The 13,796-nt window shown below is 38.0% G+C and overlaps 1 protein-coding gene across 1 annotated transcript; it reads left to right on the top strand.

The window, feature by feature from the left end:
- The first annotated feature begins 3,637 nt into the window (after positions 1–3,637).
- LOC129738302 (uncharacterized) lies at positions 3,638–6,865 on the top strand. Its single transcript, XM_055729487.1, has one exon. It carries the CDS (start codon positions 3,638–3,640, stop codon positions 6,863–6,865), a length of 3,228 nt encoding a protein of 1,075 aa, XP_055585462.1.
- The last annotated feature ends 6,931 nt before the right edge of the window (positions 6,866–13,796 follow it).

Raw genomic sequence — 13,796 nt, 5'->3', positions numbered from 1 at the left:
TTATCCCATTTTGCAAAGTCCAAGGGAAACAATCATGGGAATCGTATAATTAGCGACCGGTGCAATGTATTTTCGCGAAATGATTGATTTTCTATATATAGCCTTAATACATTACAAGAACTTTTTGGTCCAGTTAAAAATATTTAAAATTTAATTTCAAAACAATACTGTCTTTGCCAGGTTTTTAGATTGTAAAAAATAAAGCAATTGGGTCTTCAACATTGTAGAAAGTATCTGTAAAAAGTTAAAACACTACAAAAACTATTTTTAAAATTTTTTTATCATCTATTCCAGTCATAATTACGTTTGATTCGACCAGAATAAGAAGCCGCCCATCAAACATTTTTGTCAATATGGTTTAATGCTGTTTTGATATACGTCCCAGATACATTATAGAATGATCGTATGAAAGTTGAAAACAATTAAATTTCATTTCTTTCTAAAGCGACGAAAACAACACCAATTGGATTTTATACGATACCTTATTCGTACCTATACGAAGAATGCAAGAGAACGCACGATTTTACTCACTTGAAGCCCGCGTGGGAGCAAAATCATTTCAAAATATACAAACACGGCGGATTTTCTATCACATCCGATTTAAACTGACTTCAGACGACATTTTAAACGATCGTTTTACTATGCAGTTGGAATTGCGACTCGCAACACCATTGTAAATGTATTAAGTTATCATTTCTGATAGATTCCATGTTTGCTGGGCGCCCGGATGCAATCTGATCAAAAGCAAAATTAGATCCCAAATTGATCGATTTGGCCAAAAACGTTCAGGAAGTCAAAAGGACCTACTCATTTGTTAATAAAAATGTGAGAATTTATGCGATAATGAATGAGAAAATTGTCCAAAACCTCATCGCCAAAGTTTTTCAATGGTATATCTCATCGTAAAAATATGCTGAGTATGCTTCTAGATTCAGAGCGTAAAAAAGTCACCGTCATCACATCAGTCAAAAAACTGTGACTATAAAAAAGTTGAAGCAGTCGCATTCAATACAGACGCCTTCTTATGAGTAACCAAGCAAACAATCTTTCCTTAACCTTCAGTCAAATGAAGCGTCGAAATAATCATAGTCGCCTTCAGTTCGTCTTCGTCATTTTGACTGTGACGGAATATTGTTTAGATTAGAAAACATTCTGAGACGACGCCGAAAAGGACACACAGAACAAGCAATCCAAATACACGAAATTCATACACAATCGCTTTGAACTGACGCCATCAACTTGCTTTGACGACCGTCGTTTTAAAAAAACATCAATCACGCGAACAGAAATCCATGACGACAGCCAATATTTTCCAGTCTTTTGAAGCTTAACTAGTAGTCAAATGAGACCTGAAACGTGATGGTGAAGGAAAATCAGCAATCAAATCAACTATGATGTTTTTGGCAGATTTTGGCAAAGTAAGCGTTGACATTTTTTGTCGTTTTACGCGAAGAAATCTGAAAATGCGTGGCCTTAATTCCGAGCAAAAAAAAAAACGAATTGGGCACCAATGGGGCATTGTGAGTGGTCTTTCAATCAAGAAACTCGCAAATGAAGAAGGTGTGAGTGTCGGAGCAGTTCCAACCGCGTTGAGAAAGTGTGGAGAACAGTGTACTTTCGCAGATTCCCCGAGACGCGGTAGTGAACCTGGCCCTGCTGACCCTACAGTTGGCTAGAAAATCAAATACTACTACATACAGCATCTTTCGGCATCAGTGCGAGATGTGGCTAAGGTACGTTATGCGTACCAAAGAGCGAATTGGACTTCAGATCCATCGGAAGCAGAAGCAGCCAAAATGGAGTACCAAACAGGCTGAATCGGAAACTCCACGACAAACTTCTGACTAGAAAAACGGGTTGTTATATCATGGATGTTGAAACCTACTTACCTACTTTAAACTCGACTATAAAATTCCGCCTGGACCACAATTTTATACCTCACTGAAGGGAAATGATGTTCTTGCAACAGTGAAAGCCATTTACACAGAAAAATTTGGAAAGAAGGTTTTGATGTGGCAAGACATATGCGAATGCGGAAAAATGTCTCGTCCATCATAAACTTAGATGCAATGAATGACATCATTTACGTGCGAAAATGTTTACATGTGTCCTACAATCCTACAAAGACATGAACCCACCAAATTGTCCAGAGATTCGTCCAACCGAAAATTTTTCTGCTTTGACGAAGGCATATCTGAGGAAATACTTGAAACCAGCGGACAGTGTTGGAAAATTCAAGAATGATTGGCCTTAAGTATGTAATAAAAATGATTTTTCGAAATATTTACGAACTGAGTTTTTTTTTAAACAGAATACCGTAAACTGGGGGAACTTTGATCAACTTTCCACATAATTATTGTTGAAACGCACGATTGGCAATTCGCGTACTGGTGGAATTAACAATCGCTTGTGTAGAGTGTAGCTTTGTAAGGAACTTATTGAGATAGCAAATAAACTCAAATCCTATTCCACCACTGAAACCTGCGTTTAATCTCTTATCTCAACAGGTTATTAGCCCAGACACGTATGGATATGGAAATTACGAGTTAGTGAGAGGGGAACTCTAGAGTTTATCAGACTTGCGGTTAGCAAGTGCTCCAGCAGCCAGCGCTCGAGAGGCCAGCCACCTACCAGAGGGCCACCGCAGAGGGCCGGCCAGCAGATAGAGGACCGCCAGCGAGATGTCCCAGGTCGTCCAGGAGGTTCCGCCAAAGCCTGATTTCGAGGAGGTTCGATGCATGCCGTCACGAGCCACGTCTGACGACCGGGAGAAGTCCCTGGAACCGCAACCGGGTGGTGCGAAAGTCCGAAGGCCCACCTGGAGGAAGGACCGGGAAGAATTGGATGGAGATGCTAGTCAACATACGTTGCGAGACGAAAGCCACTGTAGGAATGGCGATGTTGACGATGATTATGACGGGTTCGCGCCTCTTCCAGATACTGGATGCAAGGGATGTTGTCCTCCATCATTGTGAAAGAAGTATACCACACCTAATTCACTCAGGAAGTTTGTTAACCACAAACCTTCTTTCACCGTATGGCAAAGGGCTCAACAGGTTTTGGGCCCAGATGGATTGAAAGAAAGGGTTAGCGCGAGAGGGGTACTTTTAAGACTTTCGGTTACCAGCGCCCAGAGCAGAGGAGTTCGTCAGCCACAGGAACCAACCAGCACAGAGTGAACATCCAGCGGAAACTGGAAACTTGTCGTACAAAAAGTGTTTTCTCCATCGAAGAAACGATGTGCGAGGAAATATTCGATGCAACAACAACAACAGACAGCAGTGGACGATATGTGGTCAGCCTACCCAAGAAAACCTTCATCACTGACCACACTGACATGACACTTAGAACAAAAATTCAACCGCTTTCTGTCTAATTTTTTGTTGTCAGATTTTGAAGGTTCGCAATGCCGACGGCAGGTGGCGAACCTGAAAAATTTGACAAAAAATGCCCAGTAGGAAAAATGGTCCTGTTTAGTCCGATTTTATCGTAGAAATTGCGTGTTTTATTTTTAAAGTTGGGTGGCATTTCCTTACTGGGATAGTATTTCTTCAAATCGATCGATGCGCACTCTGGAATCGACATTGCGTACTGTTGGAAAAATTATCCAGAAAACGAAATCGAGTGTCCAGTCAGTATGGTCAGTGCCTTCATGTTGAGCCGTTTAGGCGACTCACGTGCAGCGGCGGAGAAACGTTTTGCAAGTCTTGAACACAAATTAGCACGGAACGAGGAATTAAAGTTAGCGTATGTGGAGTTCATGCGCGAATTCATTTCACTTGGTCATATGCGAGAAGTCGTTTGTGATACAGCCGTCACCCCGTATTATATGCCCCATCATGCCGTATTGAAGCCAGAAAGCACGACGACAAAGCTGCGGGTGGTTTTTGATGCGTCGTGTGCATCATCGACTGGAGTGTCATTGAATGACGCCCTACTTGTCGGTCCAGTCATTCAAGATGAGTTGATCGACATCGTTCTACGTTTCCGGTTACATCGGTTGGCAATTGTGGCAGATATTGCTAAAATGTACCGAATGATTCGAGTCCAGGAAGAAGACTGTCAGCTACAGCGTGTTTTGTGGAGAGAAAATGCGAAAGATCCTTTGAAATCATTTGAAATGACAACGGTCACCTACGGTACAGCAAGTGCACCGTATCTTGCTACAAAGTGTCTGCAGCGGTTAGGCGTAGAGGCCGAAAAGGAGCATCCTGAATCGGCGAAGGTTATTTCAAAGGACTTTTACATGGACGATATGCTGACTGGAGTTGCTACAGTGGAAGAAGGCCGAATTCTTATCTCCAACTTGGTGAAGTTGATGGAAAGCAGAGGGTTTCAGTTGAGGAAGTTTAACTCCAACTGTCGAGAGATTTTTGATGATTTGCCAGAGGAACTCCGTGATGAGAAGGCTTTGCTCGAGATCGATAACGCCGCTGTCAAAACGCTTGGTCTGGTTTGGGAACCAGCAACAGATTATTTCCAATTCAGATCACCGAAATGGAATTCATCAACGATCATCACGAAGCGGGTTGTGCTTTCTGACGTCGCTCGAATTTTCGATCCGCTTGGTCTAGTTGGCCCAGTCGTAGTCCAAGCCAAGATTTTTATTCAGAGCCTTTGGAAACTGAACTGTGGATGGGATGAGCATCTTGGAGAGGAAATGCAGGAGCAGTGGCATGAGTATCGCAGGAATCTTGGTGGACTAGAAGGTTTATCAGTGCCCCGTTGGTTGGCTATCAGCTCAAATTCTGTTTCCGTACAAATCCATGGATTCTGTGATGCATCCGATAAAGCTTACGGAGCATGTATCTACATTCGCACCGTTGATGAGGCCGGAAACATCGAAGTACGTCTATTGACCTCGAAGTCTCGAGTAGCGCCGTTGGAAAATTTGAAAACCAAGAAGCAAAAGCAATCCACACCTCGTCTAGAACTTTCTTCAGCTCTGACGTTAGCACATCTCTACGAGAAGATCAAGAACGCCCTTGGCATTCAAGCAAAGGCATATTTCTACACCGATTCAATGATCGTAAAATACTGGTTATCCTCAACTCCGTCTCGCTGGAAAGAGTTCGTGGCCAACAGAGTTTCAGAAATCCAGCATGCCACACGAGGAAGTCTATGGAGCCACACTCCTGGCATTGAGAACCCAGCTGATATAATCTCGCGGGGAATGACACCAGCTCAGCTTCAATACCAATCGTTATGGTTCAACGGGCCACAATGGTTGAAGCACGATGAAACCCGCTGGCCGAGTGCGCAACCATTTCAGGAAGGGGAGATTGATTCGACGATATTGGAAGAAAAAGGTGCCGTTGTAGCTGTAGCGCAGCAGATAAGTACGAGTGAGCTGTTCAGCATCTGTTCCGATATGTTTGAGTTGATGAGATTTGTAGCATGGACTCGTCGGTATGCATTTAATGCTCGAAAGGTGAATCGGGATTGTAGGAAGTCTGGTGCCCTGGCAGTTCAAGAATTACAGGAAGCTATGCGAGTCATAGTCCGTTTGGCACAAGCAGAATCTTTTCCCGAAGAGTTACACGATTTGCAGAAGAAAGGTAGTGTTCGTCAGTCGTCTCCACTAGCTTCGCTTAACCCAATACTGCTGGACGGAATAATGTGTGTCGGTGGACGCCTCAGAAATGCAGCGATTTCAAATCAACGAAAACATCCCTACATTCTTTCACATCGTCACCCGTTCACGGAAGTTATGGCAGAATCGTATCACCGGAAATGGTTCCATGCAGGACAGCAGATGATGATTTCTTTGATCCGAGGTCGGTTCTGGCCAACGAGAGCTCGAGATCTGGTCAGGAAGGTTATTCATCGATGCGTGCAGTGCTTCAAGGTTCGTCCAAAAATTGAGTCCCAATTGATGGCCGACCTCTCTCCGGAACGAGTCAACCCTTGCATTGCTTTCCGGAAAACAGGTGTGGACTATTGTGGCCCTTTCCAAATTGTCTACCCCTATCGAAGATGTAGGCCAGTCAAATGTTTTGTGGCAGTTTTCATATGTCTGGCTACTAAGGCGATTCACATGGAATTGGTCGGAGATCTGACAACGCAGGCGTTCATCGCGGCCCTTAGGCGGTTCGCAGCTCGCCGAAATAAACCTGATCTTATAATGTGTGACAACGGCAAGAATTTCGTTGGTGCTCGGAGAGAATTAGCAGATCTACATCGGATGTTCAAACAGCAGCAATTCCAAAACGATGTGATAAAGGCAGCTTCAGATGATTCCATTGAATTCAGATTTATTCCTGCACGTTCTCCAAACTTTGGCGGACTCTGGGAATCAGCAGTAAAGAGCTTCAAAAATTTGTACAAACGTACTATTGGAAACCACATTTTGGAACACGATCACATGATTACGGTTCTTACTCAAATCGAGGCAATATTAAACTCTAGACCGTTAACCCCTTTGAGTAACGATCCAGACGATTATGAAGTCCTAACACCAGCCCATTTCCTGATGCAACGTCCTTTGGAAGGAATCAGAGAACCTGATCTGGTAGGCATCCCAGAGAATCGGTTATCCGCATGGCAGCGTGTGCAGAACTACATGAGCACTTTGTGGAAGAAATGGTCGCAGGAATATTTGTCAAATCTTCAGAACAGAACTAAATGGACAGAACAGAGGAGGAACCTGACTAAAGGAACCTTGGTTGTACTCAAGGAGGACAACCTCCCACCGTTGAGTTGGGCTCTCGGAAGAATTGAGGAAGTCCATCCAGGAGCGGATGGCATCGTCCGAGCCGTAACAGTGCGAACGTCTAATCAAGGGTTATTCAAAAGGGGAATCTGCAAAATTTGTGTTTTGCCGATACGCGACAATCTTGAATCACCTTCAGAAGGGGAGAACTAGAACTCCTCCACCGGCGGGGGCCCACAAGCCCCCGCACACCCAGTTAAGTTATGTATTATTTTGAAATTCAAAAAGCTAATCCGAATCTTTTTTCCCAGTCGCACACGAATTACTGAGCCACTCTGGGCTCGATCGCACCCTTCATTTTGAAAAACCGTTTAAGTATGAGGTAATCTGTATCTGTTCTGGTGATAGTCCAAGGATGTTGCATGAGAAAGTTTGTTCTGAGCCTTGATGCATGAATCAGGCACAGCTGCATGTATGTTTATAAAAGAGACCCACATTGAAGGAAGCACAACGTTTGCTATTTTTTGAGGTATCTGTCACCCTGGGGAAGATTTGACGATTTCGACCTCCGGAGCAAACTATGGGAGATTGACGACTAGCATGGCCAGCTTGTTGTTTAGTCACCACGGATCAACGAAGCACAACAGTACCCTGAATGGCAACGCAAGTATCCACCAGATGGAAGTCAATGTCGGCGAGGAGAGGGGAGCGCGGAGGCCAAGGAGGCCTCCGCGAACCAGGCAAGTTAATGTGTTGTTCTTTAATACGGTTAAAAAAGCACCCTCTCATATTATTGATAGGAACTCATCGGTCATCACGGCAGCATCGGGGACCCCCCTGAGCAGAATCCACCCACGCAGCAGCATCGCAGTAGAAGGTCATCCACGAAGATCATCGTCACCAGGAGAAGCAGTTCGATAAGAAGAAGAGGTCCAGTATCGTACCAAGCAGTAGAAGATCCATAGTCGAAGATTATGTCCAGCAGTCCAGTACGAAGAAGCAGCGAGGTCAACAACCGGAGAAGGTCCACAGGTCCACAGAGCGATCCACAGTAATCCAGTGCGCAGTCCGAGAAGCAATCCGAGCAGTAATGTGAAACACAACTTCGTCCAACCAAGACTAGATACGTAATTCGTATCGACTCACCAATGGAGTAAATTTAAGCAGAGCAAGAGGCAGAAGTTACAGTAGTGTACAAATTACTAATTAGATTAGTCAGATGGATGTTTAATCGAAATCGGCATCCTTTGTCTATAGTAGGAGCAAAAAGCTAAATTTAGTTGAAAATTATGATTAATTAGTTAGAACAGATTAAGTTGATCTCACGGAGAGATCAAGGCGGCCGGCATATGTTGAAGAAGATATTAAGTTCATTAAATCGATCAATACAAATATTGTAGACACCCTAGCATATAGCGACGGTGTAAGTTTTTCCGCTCACTAACTCTCGATATCTACTATCAGTTCGGATAACGATCGGCTTATCATTTGATAACAATAGAATACTTAGGTACTGAAAACGAATGCCGGCTAGCTAGGTAGATTGCTAGGTAGTGATCATCGATCAGTCGTCAGTAGTCCGAATACATTACCACACTTGAATACACGCGTTTTGTTTTACTGCAATCGTTCGCGTTTTTTTTATTACCGGTCGTTGAACTTTGAGTTCAGAAGTCAACGGAAAGTTAAAAAGTGTCCGAAATTCGGGAACCCGGGAGTGATATTTTGAACACCCGGTTTTATCCAGATTTTCCCGGATATTTAATACAAAATTTGGGAGCAGTTTGGTTCAGACCGGTCGCTCGTATTTCATTTTGTCTTTATTAGAGAGACTTTAAGCATTTGGCTGGTTCGTCTCTTATGCCCGGAATTATTCACTTATTTGGCAAACCAAACAAAAAACAACAAATTGTGTTGTGAAGTTTTCTATAAATGCCTCTAAAACGACATTTTTTGAGCCTCCATTTTTAGTCATCAATTTTGAAATCAAATGCCCGGATTTTTCCAGATTTTTATTTAAAATTGTCCGGATTTGTCCGGCCCGGATACGTTCTGAAAAAAATTCTCCCATGCTTAGTTTAACTTAAACAGGAGTCAGGCTTTTAAGTGTTCATTTGAACGGTTTTTGGGTATAAATTTTTGTTGTTATTTCTGAAATATTCAACAAACAAAAGTTGTTTGTGTTGTGGTTTATTGATTTAAAAAAAAAATGAGTTAAATAACTACACGAATGTCATAAATGCATTCGTCTCTGAGTCGAGTCAAATTCTAGTCGTGCAGCTTCCTTGAAAAACTGGAATTCAATTACAATGTAAATTGCGATCAACTGTTCCAAAAACAAATGAATCGCACAGAACAAATGTAAATAACTCCGGTTAAGAAGCAGATTGTTGGACGACAGGGCCTTCTGGGTGGCACACAATGCCTAGATCCTCAAACGAGGATATCCGATATCCGGACGTTTTAGAATAATTTCCGCCGCACCCTGTTGTTACGCACTTTCGTCTTCTTCGCCCAAAAACACAGATAGCAGGAAACCGGTAGATGGGAATAACAATTAATTACCGGGAAGCGTTCTAGAGAGAAATACACAGTAAATAATTCATGTGCGAAATTTTATATTCATATATACCCTGAAACGCACAGACTGAGTGTCGTTGTCTGGTTGTATCAGGAAGAGTATAAATCTTGTCAGAATATGCATATTGAAATTTATGACCCATAGAGAGAACGGAACAATCCTACGGACACAGATTTTGATTCCCAACAGCAGCAACAGCAACAGAATGCCGGCCAAGCGGACACCGGAAAGGCACGTCGAGGTTATCTGAGTTTTGTTTTCGGGTTTGAAACCTTCCACCGGGGTCCACAAATCCGGCCCATATTGGTCCATCTACGGACGTCGCTGGGGCCTATCTCTGGTGGCACTTTGGATCCATCGACCGAAACTCGGCGTGATTTTGCCCATCGCTCAAAGGCTAAATTACACAAATCATAGTTTCAACTAAATTTGATCAATCTGTAAAACCTATTTAGTCGGAAAAATGGCGTGAGAAATCTACGACGAAAAAAAAACCCATTAAATCCCAATAATTCCTGTCCGAGTTTAACATTTCAACTAAACGGGCCAGTACCTTCAAAGAATGCGAACTCTCGTTAAAAAAAATGAAAAAATGGAATGGGGGAGGTTGAAAAAAGAATGGCACTCAATAATCTCACCCGCAAAAGCGCACTCCCGAGATTGTCGAAAGATGCAACAGAAAAACGAAAAGGTGCTCGGAAGGGGTAGGAAAAGTATGTTCACTGTCATGGTTTTTCCCCCGTAAATCAATGTAATTTATCGAAGTCGTGAATTAACACTTTTCCTTCGCACCCATTTTGTGGTCGGTCGGCTGGCTGGATTGTATGAATTCGCGGTGGAAAAATCAGAACGCGCGAAAACGATGGCTTTATAGTTTTGAAAGGTTTTTTTTTATTATTATTTCTACTCAATGATTATAACGGGAAATGATGCATAACCGCAGGCTGGTCCAAAATAATTATTGCGATGAAGTTGATGAATCGACCAGTAACGATAAATGCCTCAATTGCGACAAATATCGGTGAATGGCGGGGAGAATATGGAAAAAAAATTTCGTTAAAGTATCGAATTTCATGAGCACGTACTTTGCAATAGGTTTGAAAGAGGGTGGCAAGAAAGACAAAAATGACAAAAATGACAAAAATGACAAAAATGACAAAAATGGCAAAAATGACAAAAATGACAAAAATGACAAAAATGACAAAAATGACAAAAATGACAAAAATGACAAAAATGACAAAAATGACAAAAATGACAAAAATGACAAAAATGACAAAAATGTCAAAAATGACAAAAATGACAAAACTGACAAAACTGACAAAAGTGACAAAAATGACAAAAATGACAAAAATGACAAAAATGACAAAAATGACAAAAATGACAAAAATGACAAAAATGACAAAAATGACAAAAATGACAAAAATGACAGAAATGACAGAAATGACAAAAATGACAAAAATGACAAAAATGACAAAAATGACAAAAATGACAAAAATGACAAAAACGACAAAAATGACAAAAATGACAAAAATGACAAAAATGACAAAAATGACAAAAATGACAAAAATGACAAAAATGACAAAAATGACAAAAATGACAAAAATGACAAAAATGACAAAAATGACAAAAATGACAAAAATGACAAAAATGACAAAAATGACAAAAATGACAAAAATGACAAAAATGACAAAAATGACAAAAATGACAAAAATGACAAAAATGACAAAAATGACAAAAATGACAAAAATGACAAAAACGACAAAAATGACAAAAATGACAAAAATGACAAAAATGACAAAAATGACAAAAATGACAAAAATGACAAAAATGACAAAAATGACAAAAATGACAAAAATGACAAAAATGACAAAAATGACAAAAATGACAAAAATGACAAAAATGACAAAAATGACAAAAATGACAAAAATGACAAAAATGTCAAAAATGACAAAAATGACAAAACTGACAAAACTGACAAAAATGACAAAAATGACAAAAATGAGAAAAATGACAAAAATGACAAAAATGACAAAAATGACAAAAATGACAAAAATGACAAAAATGACAAAAATGACAGAAATGACAGAAATGACAAAAATGACAAAAATGACAAAAATGACAAAAATGACAAAAATGACAAAAACGACAAAAATGACAAAAATGACAAAAATGACAAAAATGACAAAAATGACAAAAATGACAAAAATGACAAAAATGACAAAAATGACAAAAATGACAAAAATGACAAAAATGACAAAAATGACAAAAATGACAAAAATGACAAAAATGACAAAAATGACAAAAATGACAAAAATGACAAAAATGACAAAAATGACAAAAATGACAAAAATGACAAAAATGACAAAAATGACAAAAATGACAAAAATGACAAAAATGACAAAAACGACAAAAATGACAAAAATGACAAAAATGACAAAAATGACAAAAATGACAAAAATGACAAAAATGACAAAAATGACAAAAATGACAAAAATGACAAAAATGACAAAAATGACAAAAATGACAAAAATGACAAAAATGACAAAAATGACAAAAATGACAAAAATGATAAAAATGACAGGAATAACAAAAATTACAAAAATGACAAGATGACAAAAATGACAAAAATGACAAAAATGACAAAAATGACAAAAATGACAAAAATGACAAAAATGACAAAAATGACAAAAATGACAAAAATGACAAAAATGACAAAAATGACAAAAATGACAAAAATGACAAAAATGACAAAAATGACAAAAATGACAAAAATGACAAAAATGACAAAAATGACAAAAATGACAAAAATGACAAAAATGACAAAAATGACAAAAATGACAAAAATGACAAAAATGACAAAAATGACAAAAATGACAAAAATGACAAAAATGACAAAAATGACAAAAATGACAAAAATGACAAAAATGACAAAAATGACAAAAATGACAAAAATGACAAAAATGACAAAAATGACAAAAATGACAAAAATGACAAAAATGACAAAAATGACAAAAATGACAAAAATGACAAAAATGACAAAAATGACAAAAATGACAAAAATGACAAAAATGACAAAAATGACAAAAATGACAAAAATGACAAAAATGACAAAAATGACAAAAATGACAAAAATGACAAAAATGACAAAAATGACAAAAATGACAAAAATGACAAAAATGACAAAAATGACAAAAATGACAAAAATGACAAAAATGACAAAAATGACAAAAATGACAAAAATGACAAAAATGACAAAAATGACAAAAATGACAAAAATGACAAAAATGACAAAAATGACAAAAATGACAAAAATGACAAAAATGACAAAAATGACAAAAATGACAAAAATGACAAAAATGACAAAAATGACAAAAATGACAAAAATGACAAAAATGACAAAAATGACAAAAATGACAAAAATGACAAAAATGACAAAAATGACAAAAATGACAAAAATGACAAAAATGACAAAAATGACAAAAATGACAAAAATGACAAAAATGACAAAAATGACAAAAATGGCAAAAATGGCAAAAATGACAAAAATGACAAAACTGACAAAAATGACAAAAATGACAAAAATGACAAAAATGAAAAAAATGACAAAAATGACAAAAATGATAAAAATGACAGGAATAACAAAAATTACAAAAATGACAAGATGACAAAACGAAAACGGCCGATTTTTTGGGCTAAACTTGCAGAAGTAACTGTGATCGAAAACAAAAAAAGGCGAAACTCGAAAATCTCTGAAAATAAGTGAAAAAATTGAAGTTATCGATAACGAACGAAAAATAGGTGATATAAGCACATTTTTTTAGTTTGTTGAACAAAAAGTGGTAAATATTATAAATAGGATTTGATTAGATGTTCCGAAATTTCAAACGCGTTTTTCTCGTTTCAAGATTTTTTGCCCTTATGAATTGTTACGCTAGACTTTTGACATTTTTGACATTTTTGACATTTTCGACATTTTTGACATTTTTAAAATTTTTGGCATTTTTGACTTTTTGAAATTTGGACATTTTTGATATTTGTAACATTTTTGACATTTTTGACATTTTGGACATTTTGGACATTTGGACATTGAACACTTTTGCCATTTTTGACATTTTTGACATTTTTGAAATGTTTGACATTTTTGACATTTTTGACATTTTTGACATTTTTGAAATTTTTTAAAATTTTTGACATTTTTGACATTTTTGACATTTTTGACATTTTTGACATTTTTGTCATTTTTGACATTTTTGACATTTTTAACATTTTTGACATTTTTGACATTTTTGACATTTTTGACATTTTTGACATTTTTGACATTTTTGACATTTTTGACATTTTTGACATTTTTGTCGTTTTTGTCGTTTTTGTCATTTTTGCCATTTTTTTTTCATTTTTTTTTCATTTTTTGTCATTTTTGTCATTTTTGACATTTTTGTCATTTTTGTCATTTTTGTCATTTTTGTCATTTTTGTCATTTTTGTCATTTTTGTCATTTTTGTCATTTTTGTCATTTTTGTCATTTTTGTCATTTTTGTCATTTTTGTCATTTTTGTCATTTTT

Source organism: Uranotaenia lowii, chromosome 1, assembly GCF_029784155.1.
Source record: "Uranotaenia lowii strain MFRU-FL chromosome 1, ASM2978415v1, whole genome shotgun sequence".
In the NCBI taxonomy this organism is placed as follows: Eukaryota; Metazoa; Arthropoda; class Insecta; order Diptera; family Culicidae; genus Uranotaenia; species Uranotaenia lowii.
The sequence above is the reverse complement of the archived record's forward strand: the minus strand, read 5'-3'. Positions and strand labels throughout refer to the sequence as shown.

Bases quoted from the DNA above. Each gene is read 5' to 3' on its own strand.
- LOC129738302 (XM_055729487.1), top strand. From the start codon at position 3,638: ATGGTCAGTGCCTTCATGTTGAGCCGTTTAGGCGACTCACGTGCAGCG.